The 26,754-nt window shown below is 40.8% G+C and overlaps 1 protein-coding gene across 1 annotated transcript in view; it reads left to right on the top strand.

Annotated features, from left to right (window-relative positions):
* Positions 1 to 26,754, top strand: part of vegfc (vascular endothelial growth factor c) — a 62,101-nt gene that overhangs the window by 4,158 nt on the left and 31,189 nt on the right. Inside the window, exons 2-3 of the mRNA XM_023397235.2 lie at positions 17,136 to 17,379; positions 19,069 to 19,259. Coding sequence (XP_023253003.1) covers positions 17,136 to 17,379; positions 19,069 to 19,259 — 435 coding nt within the window. The remainder of the gene's footprint in view (positions 1 to 17,135; positions 17,380 to 19,068; positions 19,260 to 26,754) is intronic.

The following is a 26,754-nucleotide window of genomic DNA, read 5'->3' as shown; positions in this document are numbered from 1 at the left end:
GGCCAGATGCAACAGTATATTCATCATTAAAGAATATTCAACCAGTTTAGCATTGCCATGCTTTTTTTTCAAAGCATCACAATCAATGCAGCAGAACCAGAAATGTAGGGTTTATTTTATAGGTCTGTGTATTCTCTTTACCTTTTCAAACCCTGGGGCCTACATTACCTAAAATGCAACTTGACTGCAAACAGTTCAGTTGTGTTATGCTAGCCAAAGTAGCCTCACAGCACTAGTCTCTAGCATAGACTGAACACACAGTCTGTAGAGGAAAATGACTGGTAATTATCAAGTGGTTATATTGGGGACAACAATAATGTCTAAATCTGTCATATCTACCATCTGCTTGTGGGGCTTTGCAGGACTACACTGGTTGTCTGTCTGAGGTCCATAAACCTGAATAAATCACATTAGCTTGACTTATAAAAAGAATATCAATATGAGCTCTGGCCTGGAAGAACCCATGTTTCAGTTCTGACAAATACTGTACATAACACATCAATATGCACATTGAATCCATGACAAAGCTTGTACATGGTCCAACTAGATCTTCTCTGACTCATTTGACTTACTACATTTGGCTTCTTCGTGGAGGAAAAATCCATCATCAGTCTCTCCAGTGAACCCTGTTGTGTGCCATTTGTCTCCCAGCAGTTCCTCAGTTTTTTTAGTTTTTTGTAATCTTTCCTCCATGTTTTCATTGGCTTTCTTCTGACCTGCAATATCTGAACAGTTTTTACTTCATTGTTTTGGGGATTTTCAAAATAGCAGTGTTAGTGAGTATTAATAGTTTTTTATATATCCCTGACAAGCCTCATTTATCACAGCGTGGCTCAAAGGTGGCAGTTAAACAAAAGGAATTTATTTACAAAGAAGAATTTAAGTCTCCCAATGTGACTAAAGACTATATAACAAAAAGAAAGTCACAGCTGTCATCTGGCCAGGGGAGAGGGAATCTCCCCCAGAGGGAGCAGAATGAGCCAGATTTATAGCGAAGAGCACACTGGATCCAGGTGTAGCTCGTGCAGCTGATGATTCAGCACCTCCAAAACACAACCAAAACAGAAAAGAGACACCTAGTGCCCAGGTGGAGGTGTTCTCCTGTGCCTGGAGCAGCAGATGAAAGGGCTTTGTCATGTTTTTCAATGGCAGACACTTTTTGTTAGTTTTGTTTTGGGACTTTTCGCACTTCCTGTTTTATTTTGTAATTTGGTTCCTTGTGTGTCTCAGTGTTTTTGCTTCCTGTCTTGGTCTTGTTTCTGTTTAGTGATTGTCTGCCCCGCCCTAATGTGTTTCACCTGTGTGCAATCACCTTGTCTCCTGTGTCTATATAGTCTTTGTGCTCCCCTTTGTCTGTGTGGGTTCGTCTGTTTAGTTCAGGGTTTGTTCATGTCCTGTTGTTCTCTGGGTATGTCCTCGATCTGTTCATGTCTGTGGTTAATAAACCTGTCTGCACCGTCTCCCATGTGTTGGCTGCATTTGGGTCCAACTTACCTCGCAAACCTTGACAGGCTTTTACCATACATGGCAATACAGTGAGTGCTTAAAGGTTCAGACAAACAACATACTGCTTAAAGGTTGATTTGGTCATATTTCTTGTTACCAGCAATTTACTGGACAGTATATGTGACTCATTTCCAGTGTGATAGATACCAGGGATCTGAAATTATAAGGCTGTTTGAAAAGTGCAGCTCTCATTGTAGTTTTTGTAGACTCTGTGTCAAACTTGAATGTTGTTTCCCTTTTTCCTAAAGATTTTAAGATTTGCAATCACTCATGTGTCATGTAGGGTTTTTCATTGCACTCTAACCCTGTAGCTGGAAACGTGGACAAATCAACAGCCATATGAACGACACCGGCATTTTATATACAGCACTTGTGTTGTTGTTTTTGTACTTGCTTACTTGTCCATCATATCATCAAAATATGGTTTTAAGCTTCTAGACAATTATATATACATACACAACAATACATCATAGAAGTTGTGTTGCAGCAGAAAACAGTTAGCATCTTACCTGCTAGCCTGTGGTTACCCTGTCTTGCCTTATCAAAACGTAATCATAGAGTCAAAATACATATTTGTTGCCTTACAATAAAAAGGGTGTGGGCTGGAACCTGCCGGCCGGCTCATGCCTCTCTGTGTTGAGTTTGCAAGTTCTCCTTGTGTCTGTGTGGGTTCTCTCCAGGTAAGACATGCAGGTTTAGGTTAATAGGTGACTTTAAATTGACCGTAGGTGTGAATGTGTCTCCAACTGGTTGTTTGTCTCTATATGTCAGCCCTGTGATAGAGTGGCGACCTGTCCAGGGTGCACTCCGCCCTCAACCGATGACAGCTGGGATTGGCCCCCTGCAACCCTATAAGGATAATGGAAATGGAGACATGGCATTCGGGTACATTTCCAGTGTGGGGAGCTTTCAGTGTGGACATTTTGTGGCTGTGGTTTTATAACGCAACTTGGAAACCTGTTGGTGATGGTCAGTACTGTGTCCACCAACAGTTAGTCACAATCAGTTTGTCCATCAACCTAAGATTTGGTACGCACCTTACACTATAGGCATGTTGAAGGAGAACACCCTATTTTTCTTTGTTTAAAGGAGCTAGTTGTAAGTTTTGCTATTGCCATATAGCTAATGAGTTCAGCATCATGCTTCATTCCTTTACAGCTGTCTCCAGAGGTGGAAACAAACACCAATGTTAACTCTTGTCTTTATCACTTCTTTTCTTCTACTGATGTTAGAATGCTAACCAGCTAGCTCCGGCCTGTCGTGTCACTTTCCGATAGCGACTCACTACAGTCTCTAATCTGCAGAGGACGGAGGATGAATTGCAACCTCTTGTCTTATAAACACAAAGATGGCTGAAGCTCTTGTCAAGCAACAATCATGGCCACCTGCTCCCAGCATGAAACCACATTCAGCAGTAGAGAAAACTTACAGATATTGTGTTATTCAGCAACAGATTCAGGACGTATTTCATGCTTTTAAATTCAGTGATCATGGTTTGTCTCTGGCCACTGTAGCTCGCCAGAAAGCACCAGAAAGCTACAACCCTGGTGTAATCTGTAGACAACCCTGAATTCAGAAGCAGATGGATGGATGTGGTGAAATACCTGACATGTGTCAGCATCTCTCTCTGTCTCCCCAAGTCTGTCTCAATGTCTCTCTGCCGCTCCCTGTGGGCTTCTGTTGCTCCATCACTCTGACTGCTTCATAGTGAAGATGACCAAGAATAGAACAATGTAAATGCTCTTTCTCCCTTTCTGTAGCCTTTATCCTGACCCAGTCACTGCAGTTTCTCTTTCATCTTCCAGTTTCTATTTATTCTGTATCACCCCCCCCCCACCTCTGTTGCACATATTTCACAACCCCCTGGAGTCTGCAGAAGAATGTGCTGTGTAATTATCAATCATTTTGAAGGAATTTTCTGTGATTTCTCAGCTCAGCCTGAGTGTGGAGACTCGTGTTCGTCCCAAATGTGTGATCTATAAATATCACTCTGAAAATTTCAAATGATCCCGCAGATTCATACAGGAGGAGACGAGTAGTCTGTTTGGCTTCCTTATAACTTTGGTGGTTCAAAAGAAAATACAAGAAAGAAAACCCTCAGTACTCTGAGAGCCACTTTGACAAAATCCAAGTAGCTGAGAGATCCTCCTGTCTTTTATCACTGGTGACATTTATTCACATATTGTATCAAAACACTCAAAGTGAGCCAAAATAATCAGATCAATAAGATTATTTATGATTAAGTGATTAAGTCATAGCTGAACTCACAGACATGAGAACACTGCAAATAAACCTGCATAAATCTGATTAGAAACCAGAGAAACACGAAGCTCCTCAGTCAGCGATCAGTGATAGTTGTCAGTACATCAAATACTACATAATAAACAGGAAGTTAAAATCGATCATTCAGTTCACTTCATTTTCCAAAATGTGAAAAAAAACAGGGCTCAAGTTGAAGCTGATTTGATGTAAACAAACTCATTTGACTGACGACTGACCAATAATGATTTGTTGATCTCTCACCTCACTGGTTCCTGCAGCAACATCCCCTCTGCTGCAGCCTCCTGCATGTTCTGTTAATGCATGGCTGTTTTATTCTTGGCAAGAGTGACAGAATTGTGTGATACAGTGGAGGATATCTCACTCATTAAAACATGATCTGACCTTAACAAAGTAACCTGCTCCACTGCAATGACCCCGTGGGGGTGTGTGATTATCTCTAATCATTGTAGATGGGAACCAGGTGGGGGAGGTCAGGTCTGTAGACTTGACTCTCAATCATCCCTTTTAATTCCATCTTAATTTCTGAGCTGTACTTCAGTATTGTTAGAGTCAGCTGATATTTAGCGTCGGCTCTGACGTTGTCACTCCCTGTTTTGTCCCATGTTTTTTTATAGGTAATATGGAAAGTAACATCTGTCACATCAGGACTGAAACACTGATCAAATTAATCCAAGCTCATGTAACTGGATAGTCATCCTCCCTTTCCCTCCTTTTTCTACTCCTTATTATTGCCTTTATTCATCACTTCATCCTCTCCCCAGCTCCCATCCTGAGCCCACTCCATCTGTCTGAGTCCGAAAAAAGAATCGAAAACCACGAGTGTGTTCGGCTGCTGGATGAGTCCAACATTTGTAAAACTGAAACACTGGGACATTACACTTTTATGTACCTCTGTGTTTGTATGTGACATCTGAACCTTTATTTACACCGGTCCCTATCAGAGCAAGTGCCAAAACTCATCCAGTTCCTTTGTACAGCAATGTACAAAACTCTAATCGAATCTAATCTAATCTAATCTAAACTAATCTAATCTAATCTAATCTAATCTAATCTAATCTAATCTAATCTAATCCCCTGTCTCACATCTCTCCAGCTCTTTATCATCTCTCTTGGTGTTTCTCTGCACCTTGCTCTCGTCCATATTACATATGAAACATTTTTTCTATTTCTGTAAAGAGTTGCAGATGTTATCTCGCTCTCTCTTCCTGCATGTGTGTGTGTGTGTGAACAGCTGGTTTAACACTCAGAGAAAAAAAAGAATCAATAGGCCGTTAAAATTTAAATGCAATTTAAACCAACGTCGTTGCCATGGCATATATATGTGTGTGTGTGTGTGTATGTGAGTATGACCCATACTCCTGTACTGAAACTGCGTGTGTGTGTGTGTGTGTGTGTGTGAGTGTGTGTGCATGAACATCTGTGAACATGTGTGAGTGTTTGAGTCTATGACTGGATGTAAAAACCCATTGATGAGGACGAGAGAACCAGAGGGGCTGAAATGCATCTGATTTCTGGGGTTTAGGAATCATTCCTGCAGCTCTCTATTCTAATGCTGCACACAAGCCTGGCTCCAGATCTCTGGATCACATCTCATGTTGTGCTTATTGCTTATTTTCTGCCACGTTCTATCAATCAACTTTGTAGGCGGGATCAAGAAGATGGATGTTGTATTCCTACATAACTAGCTACAGTATGTACATGAAAAATATCCACTAAATGGCAACAAGTGTGCAAACAGACACAGCTGCAGGTTGTTCAGAAAAAAAAATCTGTTAGATTATTTAAATGATATATTTCTTCAGTTTACAGGGAAAACTGCTCTTACCAACCTCTGCTGCAGCTAGCGTGTTAGAAATGTTGAGGTTAGGGCATTTGTTCAGGTTAGGGATTGATTAGGGCAAAATAAAATAACATTACCCCACCCCAAACAGAAATAAGCACATGAGCCCAGTGTCAGCCTGAATGAAAGGACTGAATTGAAAAGTCAAATATTCTCAGTATATTAACAGAAACAGTGTTAGTGCTGTAGTGGGGACCATGCATATAAAATAAAAAAGTATTTCCAGCCTCTATAACAGGTTCAGACTGACAGCCTGGATCCTCGGCGTCACTAACTGTTTACTGTTGTGAGACATTTAAAGTCTGAAACTGTTCGGTGCTCTAAACATTTCATGTAGCAGTGAATGACATCAGTGGTTGTCGTTGTTTGGGGGAACATGCTGCAGTAACATACTGGCAGGATAAACTGTGTGTGTGTGTGTGTGTGTGTGTGTGTGTGTGTGTGTGTGTGTCAGTGCAAACGCGTGATCAAACACTTGACTGTTAAACAAACAGAGCCATGATGAAACTCCAGTACACACAGAGCGAAGCAAAACACTAACTACTGATCCGTGCTGAGACCACCAAGCTGGAGGTTTGTATGGTTACGGACTAAACACACACACACGTCTCAGCATACAACACATGTCAGTATATTCATGGGTATCAAACCTGAAGGCTCAGGGAACATCATCTGTATCTACAAGGGTACGGATCACTATGTTTGTTTCTCTGTTACTGAACAACAACATCTGTTTTTACATTCCAAATAACTACTGGCTATTTCTGGGAATATAAATAAGCAAATTCAAAGAAAGGAATCAGCACAGAGCTGTTATCTATTAGCTATCAGCAGGTTCACTTCAATAACATCTGTGCTGTCCTTCAAGATTTAACAAGAGGTATCTATAACTCAACCCATGAAGACCTGGGCCGTCCTCTAAAACCTCAGCACTGAGATTTTATTATAAATATTGGCTTTGCCATGGAAATTGTATATGGCTGGAAAAACAATCTTATTTGTCAATATTCTCAGTTAACGTGTTGATGAACATTAGAGTAAAGGCCGTTTACCCATTAGGTAAAGGGTAAGTCATTTACACAGCCCTCACTCTGTGCGCCACAGTTACAAATACGGCATCTTGATTTGACCTGGATTTATTGCTCCCTCTTTAGGGTCATTTAAGCAATATCACACACAAGTTCGTGATGTACTGAAGTTCAGCACAGCCTTGAGTGTGATATTTCTTTTATACACAGTTCTGCACTGGTACACTGCACCTGGAGGAGTGTGCTGAAGTATCCAGGCTTCTTCCCTTCATCCTTTTCTGATGACCAGACGTCATTTAATTAAAATGTTATTTCTGGAAATATTTTCATATTTGTTTGTTATAATCTAAGAGAGATAACTGCTGTTAATGTAACGCTGATTAATGGTTAATAGAACACCTGTGATACATGTAGTTAAAAGTACTAGTGCCGATGTACTCTATATCATGGAATGACTCTTGTCCAATCAAATTACTTGCTCTGAACTAGCTGTTGTATAGTCATTTGGACAAGCTTATGAATATAATATAATATAATATAATATAATATAATATAATATAATATAATATAACATGATATAATATAATATAATATAATATAACATGATATAATATAATATAATATAATATAATATAATATAATATAATATAATATAATATGATATAATATAATATAATATAATATAATATAATATAATATAATATAATATACTGTATCTCTAAGGAGCTTGAGTTAGAATAACAACATCAGTGCACAAGATCATAGATGTTTGTGTGATGGCTGCATATAAAACATTACATGTATTTTGTGACATGTCCTACATGGTTTTTATAATGTCTTGACGGCCATGTTGGATTTCCTCTCTGATGTGTGTGTGAGTGTCTGACAGGTCTTTTTCTTGTGTTTCACCATCTGTTCTCAGTCGAACACTTCTTCTCTAGAAATGTTTCACTGGCACCAGCTGAGAGAAGGAATGTTTTTCAAACACAATACAAGTTGCCAGTTTAGGTATGGTCACCATGAGGACACAGTCTCCAGGAGTGTGAGACAATGTCAGCTGTATTTCATAAAAATCTGGTCTTCAAAATTCGAGTCTTTTTAGAGTCAAATTAAGTTTTTGTATAAACAACCGAAGACATTTGGTGCATAATTTTCTTGGGAAATATGTGTCATATGTCATTATGACAAAAGAGATTTCAACCAAATCTCCAGAGACTTAATCAGCGCACAGAAATTGCTCAGTTGTGTTTGACCACTTGTCCAATCAATCGATCGATCAATCGATCAATCAATCAATCAATCAATCAATCAATCAATCAAACTTTATTCAGATAGCACCTTTCAAACAAATCCAATGCAATTCAAAGTGCTTTAGAAGTGACTGACAACATGTATTCAGAGACTAATGCGAACCAAAAGAGCCCAAAAAATATTTTCAGCTTCTCTCACTCTACCTCCCTCATTCAAAATGGCCGCCACTTTCTCCAACTATTTAGGGGAGTTTGTCTGCTGAATCTGTTAGTGTGTTTTGTCAGAGTTGATGATGGTGTTGTTTGTGGTAGCATAGGCAAGATAAAGAAAATAGTGGTGGTGTGAGGAGCAGTGATGGCTGGCATTAGGGGAGTGACTCTGGGACGCCAGTGATCACTGTCTAGCCTCCTGGAGGTGTCGTGGGACCAACTAGACGAAACACTGGTGAAAGGAGGTTCCCACCTGATGACCCCAAAGACATGTTAGTTATCACTGCTCATTAGTCTGTATAGCTAAATTAATAGTTATCATAGGACATGTTAAGCTTAGGGAGCTATTCACTGAGTCTGGTCCATTTTCTGTAGCACAAGTTTCTTGTGTTTACCTTAAATTAAAAAGATCCTGGAAGGCAGTTCCTGCAGTTTGGAGTGTCATGGCTGAAAATCAAGCAGCATCACCAGTTGTTTTTGTTCTGCTTCGGGAAACAGCTAAAAGAGAAGAACCAGACTCAATCTGGCTCATAAACCAAAAGTATTTCAATCAGGAGAGACTAATAAAGGAAAAACAGTATGAGAAATTTAAGTAAAATGAAATTTATTGAGAACAGAAGGAGCAGACTTTGGCGCTTAGACCCCAGCCAGAACTGGATCACCATGGAAACGAACCATAGGTTTAAGGTCCTTCCAATTAGAGTAATCTTCCCCTGGAGCCTCAACACTGGTGGAGGTGAAGAGGAATGGAGCTGGAGGATGGAACGTCTTCATGAGAGGGAAACTTCTGATTGGATGGTTTGATTGGAGATGGTCTGGAGTTCATGGTTGTGGAGGTGAAGGGGTGGAGGTGGGTCCCAGAATGATCACGGTGCTGAATGACAGCTGAGTGACAGCATGGAGAGAAAATCGTTTTAAAGTCTGACAGCTTACAAGTGATTGGCTGAAGGCCACCGTGTCAGGTTGTGATTGGATGAAGATGAGAAAAAGCTGGTGGATCTTTGAGAGAGCGACAAAAGTACTTGTGACTTAGAAGGTGTCCTGACTGAACTTTCGCCAAGTTTCATTTCTGATAGATACTCTAGTGCAAGACCATGTAGAGCTCTATAACAGGAAACCAGTGTAAAGACTTTAAAGTTTGAGGCGTAATTGTGCTCTCCTAAGCCAGCACTCCAGCAACAGAATTAATTGTAACTGATTGATTGTATTCTTCTGCAGTAGTCCAGCTGAAAGCGAGCATCAGTCTTGCTCAGACAGAGAAATTACTTCACTTTGGAGTTTTTGTGACACCTCACATATGAGCTTTAAGTCAAAATACACTCCTAGATTTCTTGAGTCTTGGATTGGGTTGAGTCGTTGTGTATTTAATTTAGAGGCCAGATTCTCTGAGCCTTTGAACCAATCCTCGGTACTTCTGTTTTATACTGGTTGAGCTGTAAAATATCCGCGACATCCCGAACTTAACATCTAAAATACATGTAACAAGTGAGTCAGGAGACATGGCCACATAGAGCTGAGTGTGATCAGCATCACTGTGGAAAGAGATGGGATAACATGTACACATTAAAAAGTAATGGTCCTAAAATTGATAGAATTGAGGAAGTGGATTTTCATTTTTTTTGCAAAAAATATTTTACATTTGGATATTTCTCTTCCTGTTTTACCTAAATGAACTTGAGGTAGGTATTTGAAATAGTGAAGATTAACCATAGTAATGAGATAAATGAGGTCTCTTCACTCATTAGTCTTTGAGACCATTCAGATATTTAAAGCAATCTGAACACAGTAAACTTATAAACAATACTAATTCACTAATGAGTGTATTTTTAAAGAGTAAGAGTTTGGATTTGTGAGCAATAACAAATCTTCCAAAAAACAAAAGAAAAGCTACACAGCAGAGACCCGGAACTCTTTGGATGTTCAGTACCTGGATCCTGTGAGAATAAAAATCTCACCGAACTGGAGACATGGATCCCCAGAAGGACTGGATGAGTCTCAGCTGCTATATCCAGCAGTAGAAGGTTGTTCTCTGGTTTCTGGGCTGTCTGACACGTGTGCAGCTGCTGTCTGGCTTTTCATCCGACACCTTTGTGTTTACATTTTTTTCCAACCTGTTGCTGTCTGCTGCTTTTTCCAGCTTGTCACCTGCAACTTGTTATTATTGCAGGTTATTGTCTAAGAATGCTTTTCTACATAATCTGTGTGGTTTGACTGATCTGTGATGAGTTTGCACATTTGGTTCAAGTTGTTAAAGCTCATGGGAAAGCTGGCAATCAAGTGCTGGTGAGGACTAAAGCTGGACCGAGGCAGCGCTGAGCGTGACACCAAAGCTCACCAAACACAGGATCTAAACTGATATGAAACCCATCTACTGACTGTGATCTGTTAAGATAGAAACATCTGATCAACATGAGTAACTAGAGATGAAATGGTTACTATTATTGTTGAAATTATAATTATCAATTTAACCTTGATTAATTAATGTAGTTAATTTAACTCTGTACGGCATCAGCCAGCAACAGTCTCCCAGACACGTGTCTGGGAGCAACGTGGGTTAGTTTTGTGTCAGTTTTAACATGAAGAAGAAAGTGACAGCGCTGCTCCAGAGATTTTTCCCGCTATTTTCTACACCAAAGTTAGCAAGTATAAGCCTTTATTTAAACTTGGGTAAACCCGCCAAAAAAAGGTGATTGACTCCTTTAACACTGTCAGACGAGTTCGCCTTTTTGTTTGGAGTGATGTTATCACATGCACTTACAGAGCACACACACAGACGGATAAACAGTGAGCTGCTAGCCGGTGTGAAAACTGGATAAAACTGGATTGGCGCTCCTGTCGGTGTCGGAGCCTCCGTGTGAGGCGCTTCCATCTGTGATTGTGTGTTTTTAAAACTGATTTAACAGCCCCGTGCTGGACAAAGGGACAGGTGTATTTACACTGTCTGTGCTCTGAAAGATGTCACAGCTCGGAAAATAATAATAATAATAATAATAATAACAATAATAATGATGATGATTATAAAAGTGCATTTGCTTTTGGGAATGCAGCAGGCAGACCCATCGCTGCTACTTGTTCCTTGTCCTCATCTGTCACACAGATGTGTTGGACATGTTTTTATTTTGATGTTTAAATGCAAATATTCACTTGGTGAAATTATTTCAGGTTGTGTCTTATTACATTTTGAACATTTTCAGCACATTTTAACAACACCATGATAGTACTGATAACCATAATCATTTTTGTCACTATAATGGTGATATTAAATTTTTATACTGTTTCACCTTTTATACTGTTTCATCTTATACTGTTTCATCATCATCAATTATCACTACAGCTCACGACCAATGATCTTTGACAGTATGGACACTGTATTTGTCATTAATGTTTTTACATTTGTGGATTATTGTTTCTTGTTTTGTATATTTGTATCATGTTCAGGCTGTCCTGGAAAAAGTGAGCTTGCACTCAGTGACATTTCCTGTATAAATAAAGGTTTGAATGAATGAATGAATGAATGAATGAATGAATGGTGAGCACACGAACCTGACAATGTTGGTCTTTCATCAAGTTACTCATTAAATACCAATAGCTTTTCTTCCCCCCAAAAAAGGGCTTGTTTTCAAAGATGAAAAAAAACAAAAACTTAGAAAATGATCCTGGCAAAACATAAATAAATAAAAAATGTGCTTGCCTTTCAGTGCTTCTGTAAGAAGTGCAGTGCAGTACAGTGCACAGTGCTGTAATGTAGATCCTGGTTGTTGTAAAGCAGAGAAGCAGCTACAGCAGCTACAGCAGCGTGACTTGGTACAGAATGAGCATCTCAAGTTTGTTTGGACATGAGTCTTAAATTTTACACCGTACTGCTGCAATTCAGCTCCTGCTGTGTTTGAACTTAAAAGGCTGATACCACCTTAATGCACTGCCAACTATATGAAAATATTTTGATTCATCCGGCGGGTTCAGTGCTGTTGAGGTTCTAGACAATTTGAAACCTTCAAACTTCGAACAGGAGGAACACCTGGTACATGTGGTCGCTCCACTGGTAAAGTGCTGTCATTCATTCATGTCCATGGAGCCTCAGTCTGCAGGAAGCTGGTAGTTCCTCTGTCAGGTGTCTGATTTAGAACGGCTGTATTCTCAATTGTTCCTTTTAGTTTCTTTGAGCCGATGTGACGGCAGAGAAAAGGCTTGTTCCCATGTGAAGGGACAGTGTGTGTGTGTGCGTGTGTGTGTGTGTGTGGGTGTGCATTTGTGAAAACACAAGCAGAAACACAGAATCAGGGGAAACTGCGACAGGACACACACAGAAAGACAAACACATACACACACACACACACACATTGAGGAAACCCAGACAGGACGTGTACATGTAAAAAAAAGAAGCACAAACACAAAACATGGATATACATATAGAAACGCACACACACACACACAAACAGACTCATAAATAAATAAGATGTTTCAAGTAGAAAATTGAGTGTTGTGTGTGTTATCTCTGCAGTGACTGTAAACAGTTACAGAGGCAGTAAAATACAATGGACTGTTTCACTCTGTCTGTTTCAGCAGTGTGTGTGTGTGAGCATGTGTGTGTGTGTGTGTGTGTGTGTGTGTGTGTGTGAGAGAGAGATGGCCTTGCCGGCAGTGAACAGTCACATTGTTGCTTGCAGACAGATTGTGTGGACGTTAAAGTGCTTGTTTATTATAAATAGTACAATGGCATATATCTAATTGTACTGAAGGACAGGAAGTGAGATAACATTCATAGACACGACCCATACATTTGTCAGAAAAGAAGAATTAGGTGAATTGTGAGCTGAAACGAAACGCTGGACAATAATAGAGCTGCCAGGTTCATTAATACTTGACACTCATTTACATGGATCTCTGAGGCTACGTGTACGTTTTAGCCGAGTCTGGTCCTGGTCTGTGGCTTTAGACTTTTGGTTTTGTTGTGGGCTCAGTGTCTGATAGAAATTTAAAGACAACAATTACCTGTCATAGTAAATGTGGTAACTTGTACCTTGAAAAAGAAGCATGTGACATGTACTATCGTTCAATTGGCTTCATATTGAACCTGCACGATTAATACATTCACATACGGACTTGAGCATCCAGCACGCTGCAGGGCAGATGGCCGACCTGGGTCACACATACACACCTGAGCCGGAGTCACTGGAGGTGCTCTTGTTCACTCCTTGAAAACTCATGAACACGTCAACTCTGTATAAACAGTGTACTTTACCCGTATGTTAACACATCAGGGTCAGGGTTAACACACACTACACATTATCACGTTTTAATGCTGTCCAATTACAAAGCCCCCCCCCCCCCAATAACAGTGGAGACTTGCCTGCACCTCAACATTAAACTTAAACAGCATCACAACCACTAATGCAACATGTGAACAATAAGTCACATTCCCCCATTCAACAGACTGTCCAATCCAATATTCAGTTTGTCTGGAGGTTTGCGAGTGTGCTGCGACCGGCACGGCACCTGTGGTGACTCAGAAGGCACCACAGGTGAGGGTGGTTTGGGAGAGGCCGGTGTTGGGGGCATGAGGAGGTCCCACCTCATCAGGGGGCACCAACAACTCAGCACTGTTGCTGGGGGAAACTCTCCCACAGTGGACTGTCTCGCCACAGCCTCTCTGTGGAGTTGTCCATCTCTGAGCCTGATGCCTGCAGAAAACACGTCCATCCTTCAGTTTAACAACATATTTGGGTGATTGATGCCTCCATACTTGGGTCTGCATCCCATCAGCATCTCAGCTGAGGTGCGTGCAGCCGTTGTCTGCGGCGTGAGGCGGTATTTGCACAAGAAACATGAAAGCCTCATGCTCAGGGAATCGCCTGTCATTCACAGTCTGCACAGCCCGCTCCGTCAATTGGCTGGGCGGAAAGGGGCCGTCCTGATATGATGAATGCCACTCTGTTGCAGACAGGGTCTCCGGCAACAGCAGTTGACTCAGAGCGTCAGCGTTTGTATTATCCTTACCCGCCGTGTGCAGTATAGTGTACTGGTAGGCTAACAATGTGAGAGCCCAGCGCTGTAACCTGGCTGAGGTTAGCGGTGGAATGCATTTGGTCTCACTGAAAAGGTTCAACAGTGGTTTATGGTCTGTGACAATTGGAAATGGTCTGCCATTGAGGTATTGGTGACCTTCTTTGTCTAACTGAGAGTAACCCTTCTCCACTGCAGTCAGGATCCTTGAAGCAAAACCAATGGGTTGGGTGGTTGGGGCAGACATAACTCTGTCCTATGACAGTCTTTGGCAGGGTCAAAGTGAACCAGCAGCTTTGCTGAGTGGAGGACCTCTTTGACATCCTTAAAAGCTGTCTCCTTCTCCATATCCTACTCCCACTTAGTGTCATTGCAAAGCAGCTTGTACAGTGGGGCCAAAACCTTTGAGAGGTCAAGAAGAAACTTGCCATACTAATTGACCATGCTCAAAAATGATCTGAGTTCATGGAGGCTTTTGGGGCTTGGGGCCTCCTTAATGGCCCTCACTCTGTCTTCCACCAGGCAGAGCCCCCCAGCTGTGATTCTGTGCCCCAGGTAGGTCACACTCTGAGCCCTGAACACACTTACCCCACTTCATCACAGCCCCGCCTATGAGAGCATCCTGAGCACCTGTTCCAGGTTAGCCAGATGCTCCTCCTCCGTGGCCTCTGTGACCAAAATATCATCCAGACACACGGCCACATGTGGAATCCCCTGCAACAAAGTGTCCATTTGGAAAATGGCAGGGCTCGATGCCACTCGGTTGTATTTGAAAAGGCCCTTATAAGTGTTGATGGAAACGTACTCCTTTGAATCTTCGTTAAGGAGCAGTTGTAGGTGGGCGTGGCTAATGTCAAGTTTTGTGAAATGCTTCCCCCCAGCGAGGGTCACCAAGAGGTCCTCCACCCGCGAAAATGGGTACTCTGCCGACTTGGAGTCTTGGTTCACCGTCAGTTTATAATCCCCACAAATCCTTGCTGTCTTGTCCTCCTTTAACATGGGGACAATGGGAGCCGCCCACCTTTAAAACTGGACTGGCTCAACGATGCCCAGTCGCTGCAAACATTCAAGCTCCTCCTCAACTTGTTCTCGATTCCCATTCCTAGATATAAACCTTATAGTCAAAATGTAAGTATTGTAACAGAAAAACAGTGGGTCAGTTATTTTAAAAGCTCAGATGAGCAGTCGTGTTGCCTTTTTTATTGTTATTTGCACAGCTGTGTATTTTGTTAAGCAGAAGAGGAAATCCTGTAATTGTACTCTATTGCTCTCAGAGATCGGCCTATTTTCATTTAATATAGGTTATTTGTTTTGTATCATTTTCATGTTCTGCAGCTGTATATTTTAAAAAAGGGAAGGAAACCCTGTCTTTGAGTTTTATTTTATAAAAGTGTTTCCAACATCTTACAACTCACAACTCAACACTTAAAAAATACTGAGATATGATTTTTGATTTTGGTTTTTACCCACAAGCACTTTGATTGGAACTGATCATGTCATCATTGTCAATAATTGTTAGCAATACAACTTAGGATAAAATAACTTGCAGAAGTGTGTAGGGAAATTACCCATAAAACCTGTGTATCACCATGTACCACAGCAGTGTCAGCCTCTCACACAGCTCCTGTTTTCAGACTCTCTGCTCCTCCAGGAGATACATTTCTAAATCTATGTTAAAGCTGAACAGTCAGAGTAAACAGTGTCACCTGTGAGCCCACATTGAACAGCACAGGTGTCCCTCAGGTGTGTGTGAGTTCTCCAGTTGTCTTCACATTATACAATAGTAATCATGTCAGCAGGAAGCTCCATAACTACATCATTAAGGTTTTACACTCCTCATCCCGTTGTAGATAAATTATACAAGTTAATAAGTGACCAGAGCCCAGCATTATTCATTCGTTATTCACTCCCTTTAAACAAGTAACTTATAATTAACCAGGTCTTGGGTGAATCTTATTTGAAAACAGTTTGACTGAAACTACAAAATAAAATATTTGCAACATTTTTGTGAACAAATGTGAAGATTAAAAAAAGATTAAATATTTTTGTCGACTAAACATTTCCAGATTTTCTCTTCCAACCATATAGGTCATAGGTACGCCCCTACAGCGGCAGGCGTACCACACCTTGCTTTTCATGCTTACAGTAATAACTACACGGACTGTCGCCATGATCACTCTAATAAAGATCATGGCTTTCTTAGGAGAAAAGATGGTGATTTGGGTTAAAATAAGTACTTCCTCAACATTACATGGTCTTTGTTGTCATGGTTACAATAAAAACAGCTAGTTTCACATGGGAATCGAACACTGCTCTCCTGTGTCCCAACCTCCTCCTGACGTGGACTTTGTCATAATTACCACGACCACTAGATGTTGCCTAGCAACAAAACAGAACTACAGGTCACAATAACCTGCTGCACAGACAGCTATGGGCCTATTTTTTAAAAACTCTCAAAAGACTCAGATAAAAGGGATGAGGTCGACCAGATATGACTAAAACTAACACGGACATTTGATCTCAGGACTAAGACTAGATCTCAAAATAACAGGAAAAATCAACACTAATCCTCACTTGTTTATAAAATGAAGCTTTCATATGTATAGTATCATATACAGTATCTGGATGACCGTATCAGTGAACTAAAGGTAGAACAGAATCAACATCCTCAAATCTGCAGAAGTGGTGATCTATCAATATGTCCATTTATCCGTGGGGTTGAAACACTGAAGAGCGTCGCTCAGTCCGACTGGATGACTTAGAGTCAGTGCACACACTGTGATCCTGTTTGCCCTGCAGTTCTGATCCCAGTCACACTGTTTTTTGGCAGTGAATATTATTATTATTGTCAGTCACAGGTGTGCTGAACTTTACACTGTCTTCCCACCTGTGCACCATGAGTCTGACATCAAAACGCCACACAGGAGCACCACGTGCACTGAGCAGGGCACTGCAGCATGTTTCTTAGCCGGTCAGTTGGATATCTTCAGTGACGGTGTCTCTCTTTTCCTCCAGGATTCTCCACCAAAGCCAGACATGGAGCAGAAGCTGCGTTCAGCCTCCAGCGTAGACGAACTGATGAGTCTTATCTATCCCTCATACTGGAGCGCTCTGAAGTGCAGGTCCAAACTCTCGGCCGCCGCTGCCTCCTCCGCCTCCAAGCTCTCGCAACGGCCGCAGCCTCGCCGTCTGAGGCCGCTGGCAGATTCAGAGGAGCCAACATTCGCTGCTGCCTACCTCAACTTGGACATCTTGAAAAGTATGTTTACACTTTTATACATAAAGATAGGGGGAGGTCAGCATAACAGCACTGAGTTAGCTAATGAAAACTGGTCTTTCAGATTATACAGTTTGATTTATTGTCACAAAATGTTTCTACACCACTTAGAGCTCCATACTCTGCAACTTATTTCTCCCAGACTCTGAGAACCACATGCATCATATTATCTTGTTAGTTCACATCAAGCTCAGTGTGTTTCTTTGCTGTCAGACTCATTTGGTAAATGTGATGTAGTTGTCTGAGATAATCACTGTTCCTGTTTTGAATAGAAAGAAACATGTGGAGTAAATACAGTGTATGATTGACTATTATGTCTTAAACTGAGCTAAAACAATATAAGGAAAGTGCATCACCATGAAACGCTCTAATACAATTTAACATGAATTTTGAAGATACTTTACAACTACATTTTGCATCAGTGCAGCTGTCTGTAAGCAAAGCGTTTACTTCTGTGCAGTGTTTTTGTCCCACACATGTAGTTTCATGTCCTTAGTGTCCATCATCAGTGAATCTGAAGATGTTCCACTTTAAATGCTTGTACTAAGCTCTTTAAGTAATTGCAGTTTTCTAAGAAAAGGTTAATAAAAAGCTACAAAAGTCCAGTTTTCTCGTGGATTCTCTGTTGCTGCCATGTTTTTCAGTTTCACTGCTGAACTTTCAGTCTCAGTTCTGACACCAGCCTCTCGTGTGGTCGGGTGTTTCAGGATGCTGTGTATTTCATATTTTATATATTCTATAAGTGATACATATTCAGATGGACAGTGAGTTAGTCCACATCTTTGTACTACCTCTGTCTCACCTTCAGTATAAAGAGATAGTGGAGACTGCCAGGAAAAATGGGAGTGTTGGCAGATATGGAAGAAGAGCTAAAGAAGTCAGCACTCACTGACATCAGGCTCCTGATGGTCAACAGCAGACGACCCTTGACGGTCCGTGCGTCCTCCGTGGCCTCGTTTCCCATGTATGGAGTCCTATCACTAGGGAGCGGCAGTGGGGCCTTGGAAACTGAAGCTTCACTGCGATGGCGCCAAATCGAACTTGATGTTGGGTGACCTATATAAACTTTGGTTGTGTACTGAAACGCCCTTTGAGCTGTGGGCCACACTGGTGCCTTTAACTATCTGAAGAAAAAGGGTGGTTCATGTGTGAGAGCTGATTGAAACTGGTTGTTTCATCACAATTTCTACTCAAGGTGAGAGCAAGGTGGCGTCTACATAGTACAAGGGCATGGACTAAAATTTCAGCAGTGAAACAAAGCAGCAAAAGAGAAATCCTGAGCACTTTTTTATAGTTCCATTGTAAGTTTATCCTTGAGGTGTTTTTTTTGTTTCAAATAATTTTTATTCACTTTGATTTATTTTAGATTTTTTTGCCGTTTTTTTTTGCCTATACCACTAAAGGATATTACATGGGAACTTGATATATTAGGAAGAATCTATTACTGCTGACATCAGTCGCGGGCGATCGCACTGGTTCCACTTTGATGCACTCGAGGTTTGGTAATGACCTCAGATCTGGCCAAAGTTCCCACAGTTCATACCTGGCAACATCAGAATATATTTGTATATGTGTCTTTCTGCCTTTGTGTGTTGCCATCCAAGTGTATAGAAAGAGAACCTGATCTGTTGCATGGCTGTGGTGGAGGCCTGACTTTCTGTGTGTGTGCAGGTATAGAGTCAGAGTGGAGGAAGACTCAGTGCATGCCCAGGGAAGTGTGTATCGACGTGGGCAGGGAGTTTGGAGCTCCCACCAACATCTTCTATAAACCACCCTGTGTGTCCGTCTACAGATGTGGAGGATGCTGCCACTCTGAGGACAAACAGTGCAGGAATATCTCCACTGGTTACCTCAGCAAAACTGTAAGCACACTCTTCATCAATACTCACTGTTATCTGTTCAAATATGGACTCTGTTATATGAAAGCGTTCAGAACACATAAGGTCTGATCCATGGCTCAACCTCCAGAAATACACCTGTGGGTGCTGGATGAAACATCACACACACTTCTGCCTGTGTGTGTGTGTGTGTGTGTGTGTGTGTGTGTGTGTGTGTGTGTGTGTTACAGTTGACTTTCTCCAGTAATCTGATATCTTAAAGACCCCCCTCTGATGAAAATCCAGTGTTTCACCTTGTAAACATTCATATGATGTTTTTATATAATACACAACACCATGACTGAGTGTTTCCACCTTAAACTGCAGTGAACCAATGACAGTCTCATAAAAATAGATTCAGACAGCCAGGGATTCATACGTCACAAACCTAAGGAACCAATCCTGTCAACTGTTGGGGATGGGGGGCGGGGCTAAATAAACCTGAAACCTTGTCAGTACAGAGAGAGAGTTAGCATTAGCACAACTGCTAACACTGTGTCAGCCACTGCCAGTTACAAGCTAACAAACAACATAAACAAATACAAGTTTAACTGTGCTAACCGTTCTGATCCGTCTGCTAGTCTCTGGTTCTGGTCTCAGACTCCTCATCTGAGTCTGGGTCTGACTGAGGCTCAAACATGTGGCTGAGTCTCTCTGATGTTTCCTCCTCTCACCATCTTGATGCTCTCTGCTCTTTCACCTGTCCACCTGGAGCCAGCAGGTGGTGGTGGGCGGGGCACAAGGCCTGATCTTAATTTTTTTTTTTTCACTTTTTAAGAGAGAATACCATGTTAAACTAAATATTAATCATAGCAACACTCATGTAAACAAGAAACCTTGTGACTGTAATTGTAGTTGGGGATTAGTGGAACCTATTTTCTCAGCTTGATCTCCCTGTGTTTCCAATCGGCTTTTTACACGTGTGCATGACAAAACAGAGCAGACAGGGAACGTACCTCCTGAGGAACTGCATGCAAGGAGAGACCATTACACAAGGCGACATGGCCACATATTTAAACTGAAATTAACGTGTAAGTAACGCGTAGAAGCTCAGCCCTCACAGCCTGCTCTGCTCTACACACACATACAGACCCCAGATAAAGTCAGGACCTCAGGACCAACACAGTTTACACCTGAAGTGATTCTAGAATAAAGTGGAGGTAGAGGAGAAACACGATTAACCAAGGTGCTGCATGTATATGTGGATTTACAATAACCAGGTTACTGGAGTTCATGTAAATGCTTTGTCGGATTATCTGTGTTACCAGGTTTCTCTGAGCAGCCTGGTTATTTAAGTTCATGTAATGTCAACTGTGGTGTGTGTGTGTGTTTGTGTGTGTGTGTGTGTGTGTGTTTGTTTGTTTGATTGTTTGTATGGAGGGTGAAGTAGGTCACAGAAGATGAAACATATACACTAGTGTAAGAAGGTGTTAAACCTACGATCGTTGATATCACGGATAGTTCGTGTTGACAGTTAATTGTGATGTTAAAGGGAAAACGAGTCATTCAGTTAAAAGCTTTAGAGCTTAAAATCACTTTGGATTCAACACAGTAAATCATAATCGGACAAAAATATTTAGTTTTACCTGTTTTTTTTTTTAGCATTCTTATTAGAAATTGTTACTGCATGTGACAGATATTACAACTTTTCAAATAAAATTATCACGAGGGCTTTACTTTCTTGCTATTTATATTGGAGCATATTCATATAGCACGTCTTACGTATTCTTATAGTCCTACTACTTATTTATAGTGGAGCATATCAAATTAAACGTGTTGATTTTGGTCATTGTTTACACTGAGATTTTGTCCATGATGATCTGTTTTAACACTTTGATCCACCAAAGCCTTTTCCGTTTTACTCGTATTTAAATGTATTAATTAAGCCACTGTTATTTCATATAGCTGTCACAGAACCCAGATATTTTCATGAAGTAGCCTACATTAATGTCCCAGACATTTGATTTGAATAAGATAAAATAAATCAAAAGGATTCTTAAAAAAAGATTTAATTTAAACAATAATGAATGCCATTGAACATTTAGCATACAGTATACTGAATACATAATGACGATGTAGGGAGTAAGAGAGACGATGATGAGGACGTCATGGACGGTTAGGATGAGAGACTGCGGGCACACAGATCACAGAAAAGATCACCTGTCAGGTAAATGACTTACCAAATTAAAATTGGGTACAGTGTCATATCAGTGAATCCAGTCATTACGCAGCTAATATTTCGGCTAATATATAGATTAAAAAACAATTACGTTTGAGAACAAAGGCTGACAAGTGACCAATAACTGCCACACAGAGTCACAAAATCTAAATATCTTGATGTGTGAAAACAAAGACTCACCTTTATGTCATTAATTCAGTTTTCCAACTAACGTTTGTACATCCGTACGGCATTTGCATCAACCCAGCAAACATCGTCGTTCCCGAGACACAGCTCGACCGCGTGCACGTACACAGCGGTGACGTCATCCAGAAAAAAAAAACTTTTTGGGGCTTTTTGTGGGCTTCTTATGAATATTAAAAGTCCGTCGTTTAAAAATATACAATACAAATATTAATAATTGACTGTGTTTGGACCGGAGGTGTCCTGTCAACAGTTTTACAGGCGGCTCTTTTACTATTGTGGTCTATGGGACAAATGCTTTTTGGGCCACAGGGGATTTTTTGCTGCAATACCGTGAGTGGCCACTGGGGAAAATTGCAAGGCAGAGCGATGGCGCTGTATCCAGTTCTTATAATACATCCATGATGGAAGCTAGGCAAAGCAGTAAAGTGAAGGCAACCGCCATGAGGCAGTGACGATTTCATTGGTTGACATTCTGTTGGTTGGGGAATTTTGACAGGGTCATTACGGGTCCAGAGCAGAAATCTGGGAGCAGAGGTCCTGTGAGCGAACAGCAGCAAGGAGGGGGACTGAAACTGCAGCAACAGTTTATCTGAATTCAGACACACAGTTTGGAGCAGGAGCTGTTACAGAGAGGGAAAGCCAATAGGATAACCCAAGAACAACCAGCTGTTCTAAATCTGGACTACATTAAGGCCTAGTGACCTAGTATGATTCACTGTTGGTGACTATGACACATCTGCCTGTTGTCAGTGTGTTTGCGAGAAAGAGAGTAAGGGGAAAGGAGGAGCTGAGTGAATCAATGTGAAAAGATTTACAATAACATGATAACACAAATCATTATGTTTGATAACTTTTATGTTATGAGGAGTGTGAAAACATTTTCAGTTCATTGTGAAACTGTGGTGGGACAAATTACTTAATTAATGGGAAACACTGCTCGTCATACTGGTTTCCTAGTGTGGTTAAAGTTAGCAACGCTAGCACCAGCAGCATTCTAACCTTGCAGGATCACATGTCTGTGCTGAAGGTCACACGTTGCTCCAGTCGGGTGGTTATATAGAACTTATTTTCAATTTCTACATCAAAATTCTGCCAAACCGCGCTGTCATCTGTCCCACCTTCCACCTGTTTGTTTACAAGAGGGGGGGGGGGCAGCCCCAGCTAGTGGCGGATGTCTGTTTCACGTCATAGATGCAGTTAGCAGTTAATTAGCCCAGCTTGTACATTAATCAAATATTTATAATTAGTTTAACCGACTAGTATTTCTGGTGCCAACTACTGAGAGTAGCAACATTTAATCATTTAGTCAACTAATCATGTACATCCCTAGTGTGTGTGTGTGTGTGTGTGTGTGTGTGTGTGTGTCTGTGTGTGTGTGTGTGTGTGTGTGTGTGTGTCTGTGTGTCTGTGTGTGTCTTACTGGTCTCCAGAGTACATCTTTGGTTAAAGAGAGTTTCTAGCATGCGGTTGGTTTGCTTATTAATTGGCTTCTTATGTGGTCCGACCAGTGGAGTACAGTCTGTGTGTGTGTGTGTGTGTGTGCGTGTGTGTGCGTGCGTGCGTGCGTGCGTGCGTGGGTGTGTACGTTCTCTCGACCCTGAATCACTCCTGAATTGTTTTAATGAAAAGCTGCCATGTGTCACTGTGAAATAATAAATCAATTATTTAAGATAATTTTGAAATTTTAATATAGTTTCAGTAAAACAAGGAGACTTTATCCAGTGGATTTTATGATAAAATGAAGCTGATTTCTTAGGCACAAAGTGAGTTTTCACAAAGTTTTCACAAAGTTATGTCTTTGCCTTTATTCCTAAAGGTGCAGTGAGAGAGACAGACAGGAAAGGCAGGGGGAGAGAGAGAGAGAGAGAGAGAGAGGGGATGACAGCAGAAGGACATGGTTTGGATTTGAACCCAGATTCTCAGTAAACAAAAAAAGTAAAATCATTTTCTGAGCCAGTTCATCTTACTTGTATGTAAAGACAAAGATGGATTTTCATTCATCATAATCCTCATAAAAACATGCATATATGGGTATTTAAACAAGCTACCGAATGAATAATTATGTTTTTATATAATTTGAATTGTCTTTTAAAATGTAAGCTTTCTCAGGTCAAAAATACCCACAATATATTTGCACTTAAATCATCCAAATATTTATTTTTTCCACTCATGGAAATAATCCATCATGAGGACATGCAGGGGTGTAGCACGAAACCCTGGGCCCTCAGCAGTCTCTGTGGGCCCCTTCCTCTCTTCACCCATATATCTCAAGCATTTTTAAAAACATTTTTTACAAATGATTGGGCAGACAATTGTACACATGGATCTGTAGTGGTTATTAGGATCGTGCCTAATGAACTGTTCATACCACATTTAAACAAGTAATAACAATCTGTGATATGTCACTATATGAGCTCACCTTGTCTCACCTGTCGCTGCTCCACTCTGAGGCTGTTTCTGAAACTAAGGGCCATGTGTTTCATGATGTTAAGCTTTGCTAGGTATTTTATTTATTTGATAGATATAATGTCATATGACATTGTAGGTATAATGCCGATTAATTAATGACATTGATTAATTCATGCTATACAATGCTGTTATGCTCCAAGCTAGATTCCTCGCTGACTGCCTTCAATCTAAACAACTGCTGATATTAAGTTAAACCATTCTGAAACTGCTGTGCTCACCTTTCTTTTGAAAGAAAGCAGTTAGGAGTTGTTTTCCCTCAGCTTGCTTTTTTTTCTCTTTCCTTCCTTTCTTTTCTTTCTGACCCAGATTTCCCTTTCTTGGGCAAAGACATGACTGTCCTGGTGCAAATTAGCACTCCAGCATTAGCAGTCACTCAACTTGCGATGAGCTGTGTTGCTGTTTTGGGGAATCCTCATGCAGGGGTGGACTAAACCATTTTGCGCCTTCTGTAAAGGGTGATGGTGAGCCTCCACTATATTTTTTAGATGCACAGTTCAGTCACTCAAACGTTTTATTCAGCCAATTTAAAGATACGTATGACATTAATTATTTAGAAATAAAAAACTGCAAACAAAAAACAACTTTTCATCCCAGGCTTTTTGAGGGCCCCCCTTGGTACTCAGTCCCACTTTTCCCCCCAACTACGACGCCCCTGAGGACCTGATGCTCAAATACATGGAACTGTCCTCTTTTGGTAGTGAATGAACAAGCATTTGTGAGACAAAGACTTGCTTCATGACTCAACAGCACTGTGGTGAAAACTCACTCAGCAAATCCTGAAGCTAATGATGTCTTGCCCAAAATAGCTGAAGCATGCAAGCAGTAGTTTAGTGCTAATGTTTACTCCTGCTGCTGTTGACCCGAGCAGCGCTTCACAAAAGTGGATGTTGTAGATATTAGAGCACCTGTTTTCTATAAACACGTTCCGATGAAGAAGATCACCTAGTATGACGTCTTCCTGCAGCTGGATTAGAAAACATCAGCACACAGTCCAGCCAGATCAAGTCAAAGTTATTTATATAGTGACGAATCTTAACAAAAGTTATATCAGGGTACTTTTCATATGGAGCAACCATCAGTGAGTAAACACTTGGCGACAGTGGCAAGAAAAACCTTGTATCTACAAACGTGTCTCTCCAGCTGCAGAGGCAGACATACCTGCAGAGAACCACTTGCTCTTTAGCCATTTTGCCTACAAAAGAAAAGCGCAAGAATTTTGTTTATTATGAACTTTTATTGTGAATAAAGTTCTGACATGAAGTTCCCCAAATGTTCTGTTGTTTGCTCGACAGATCTCTGAAATGGCGGACATAAAAAAAAAAAAAAAAAAACACCAGCTCAGTATAAAATGTGATGTATAATATGTGAACAGTAAGAAAGAAAATTCCAGTTGAATTTTTATCAATTTCTTTAGTTAGACTTTCATTATGTTCTGGGTGCCATCTAATGCAATGCAGAAAAAAAACCTTATTTGCCGACCTCGGCTCTAGGAACCAAAAGTAAGCCTGCGTTGTGGGAGCAGGTTATGTAAACAGGGCAGCATGAGCTCCGGGATTTTACAGGGAGCCAATCCATCAAGTCAAGTCACAGCTTGAGCTGAACAAAGTGCTGCACAAACAACAACTGAAATAAAGAAAACAAGTGCATTAAAATAAGTAAAACCGACCAAAGTAAGGAAAAAACCAGCAGTCAGTTTATGATTTGTTTGACTATCTAGAGTTGTATCCCTCTACTTTCTGCAACTCAATGATTGCTCAGGTTTAGTGCTAATGGCAGCAAATCAACTGTCTCTGTGGAAACAGTAAAACTTTACCATTGTAAAATCTCTTTCACTGCTGCAAATGCCTTAGCTTTTTTCCCTTAACTAAGGAAACCTTTTAAGAGATTCTGTGCAACACACTTAAGTAATTCCCTCAGATAAGAACTTAAACTGTAGGTGTCATACTTAAGCAGAAAACTTAAGGTGCTGTTTCCTGTCAAAATCGCACTGATCTTTCTAAATGTAAGCTCTACCTCGGCAGGGTGGGAGGGGTGGGAACAGTCGTACTTGCACCTGATGAAAATGGCAAGATGACGGCCTTTTACAGCCTGTGTTGGGTCCTTGTAATACAATGTACTCCTTATGTATTTATGTACATCTTAATCAACTGTCAGCTGTGTTGAAGCAGTGGGTAAATAATCTCAGCTGGTTAGCTCATTCCCAAGTAGCTGCTGTAAATGGACTGGCTCCTGCAGTGTGTGCCTATTGTTTCAGCTCAGCTGCTTTATTCATTTCCTGTAGGTGTTAACTTAATGAACTGGCAGTGGCAGTCTGGGTTAATAGCTCTTTTGTTAGATGAATTGTTAAAGCTGATTCAATCAGAGCAGGAAGTTCACTGTAGCCAGAATGTGTCAGTGTCTCTATGCGTGTTTGGATCCACATGTACAAATGAATTTTTGTTTGTACACTCATATCTTTGTTAGTAGCCCCACTTCCATCGCAGTTTTGCACAACATAGAAACGATTTTTTTAGAAGAGCCTACAAAACACAGTTGCGAATGGGCTGTGTAGAGATGAAACAGTTACCAGTTTCACACTAAATCACAGTAAAAATGCCAGACAGTTAGTATTACTGTTTTAAGTTTAAATTATTTTAAATGATCACT

The sequence above is a fragment of the Seriola lalandi genome, unplaced genomic scaffold (assembly GCF_002814215.2).
Source record: "Seriola lalandi dorsalis isolate HSWRI2012SDOR001 ecotype SW California unplaced genomic scaffold, Sedor1 jcf7180002055006, whole genome shotgun sequence".
Classification (NCBI taxonomy): Eukaryota; Metazoa; Chordata; class Actinopteri; order Carangiformes; family Carangidae; genus Seriola; species Seriola lalandi.
This window is presented reverse-complemented; position numbering and strand designations above follow the sequence as displayed.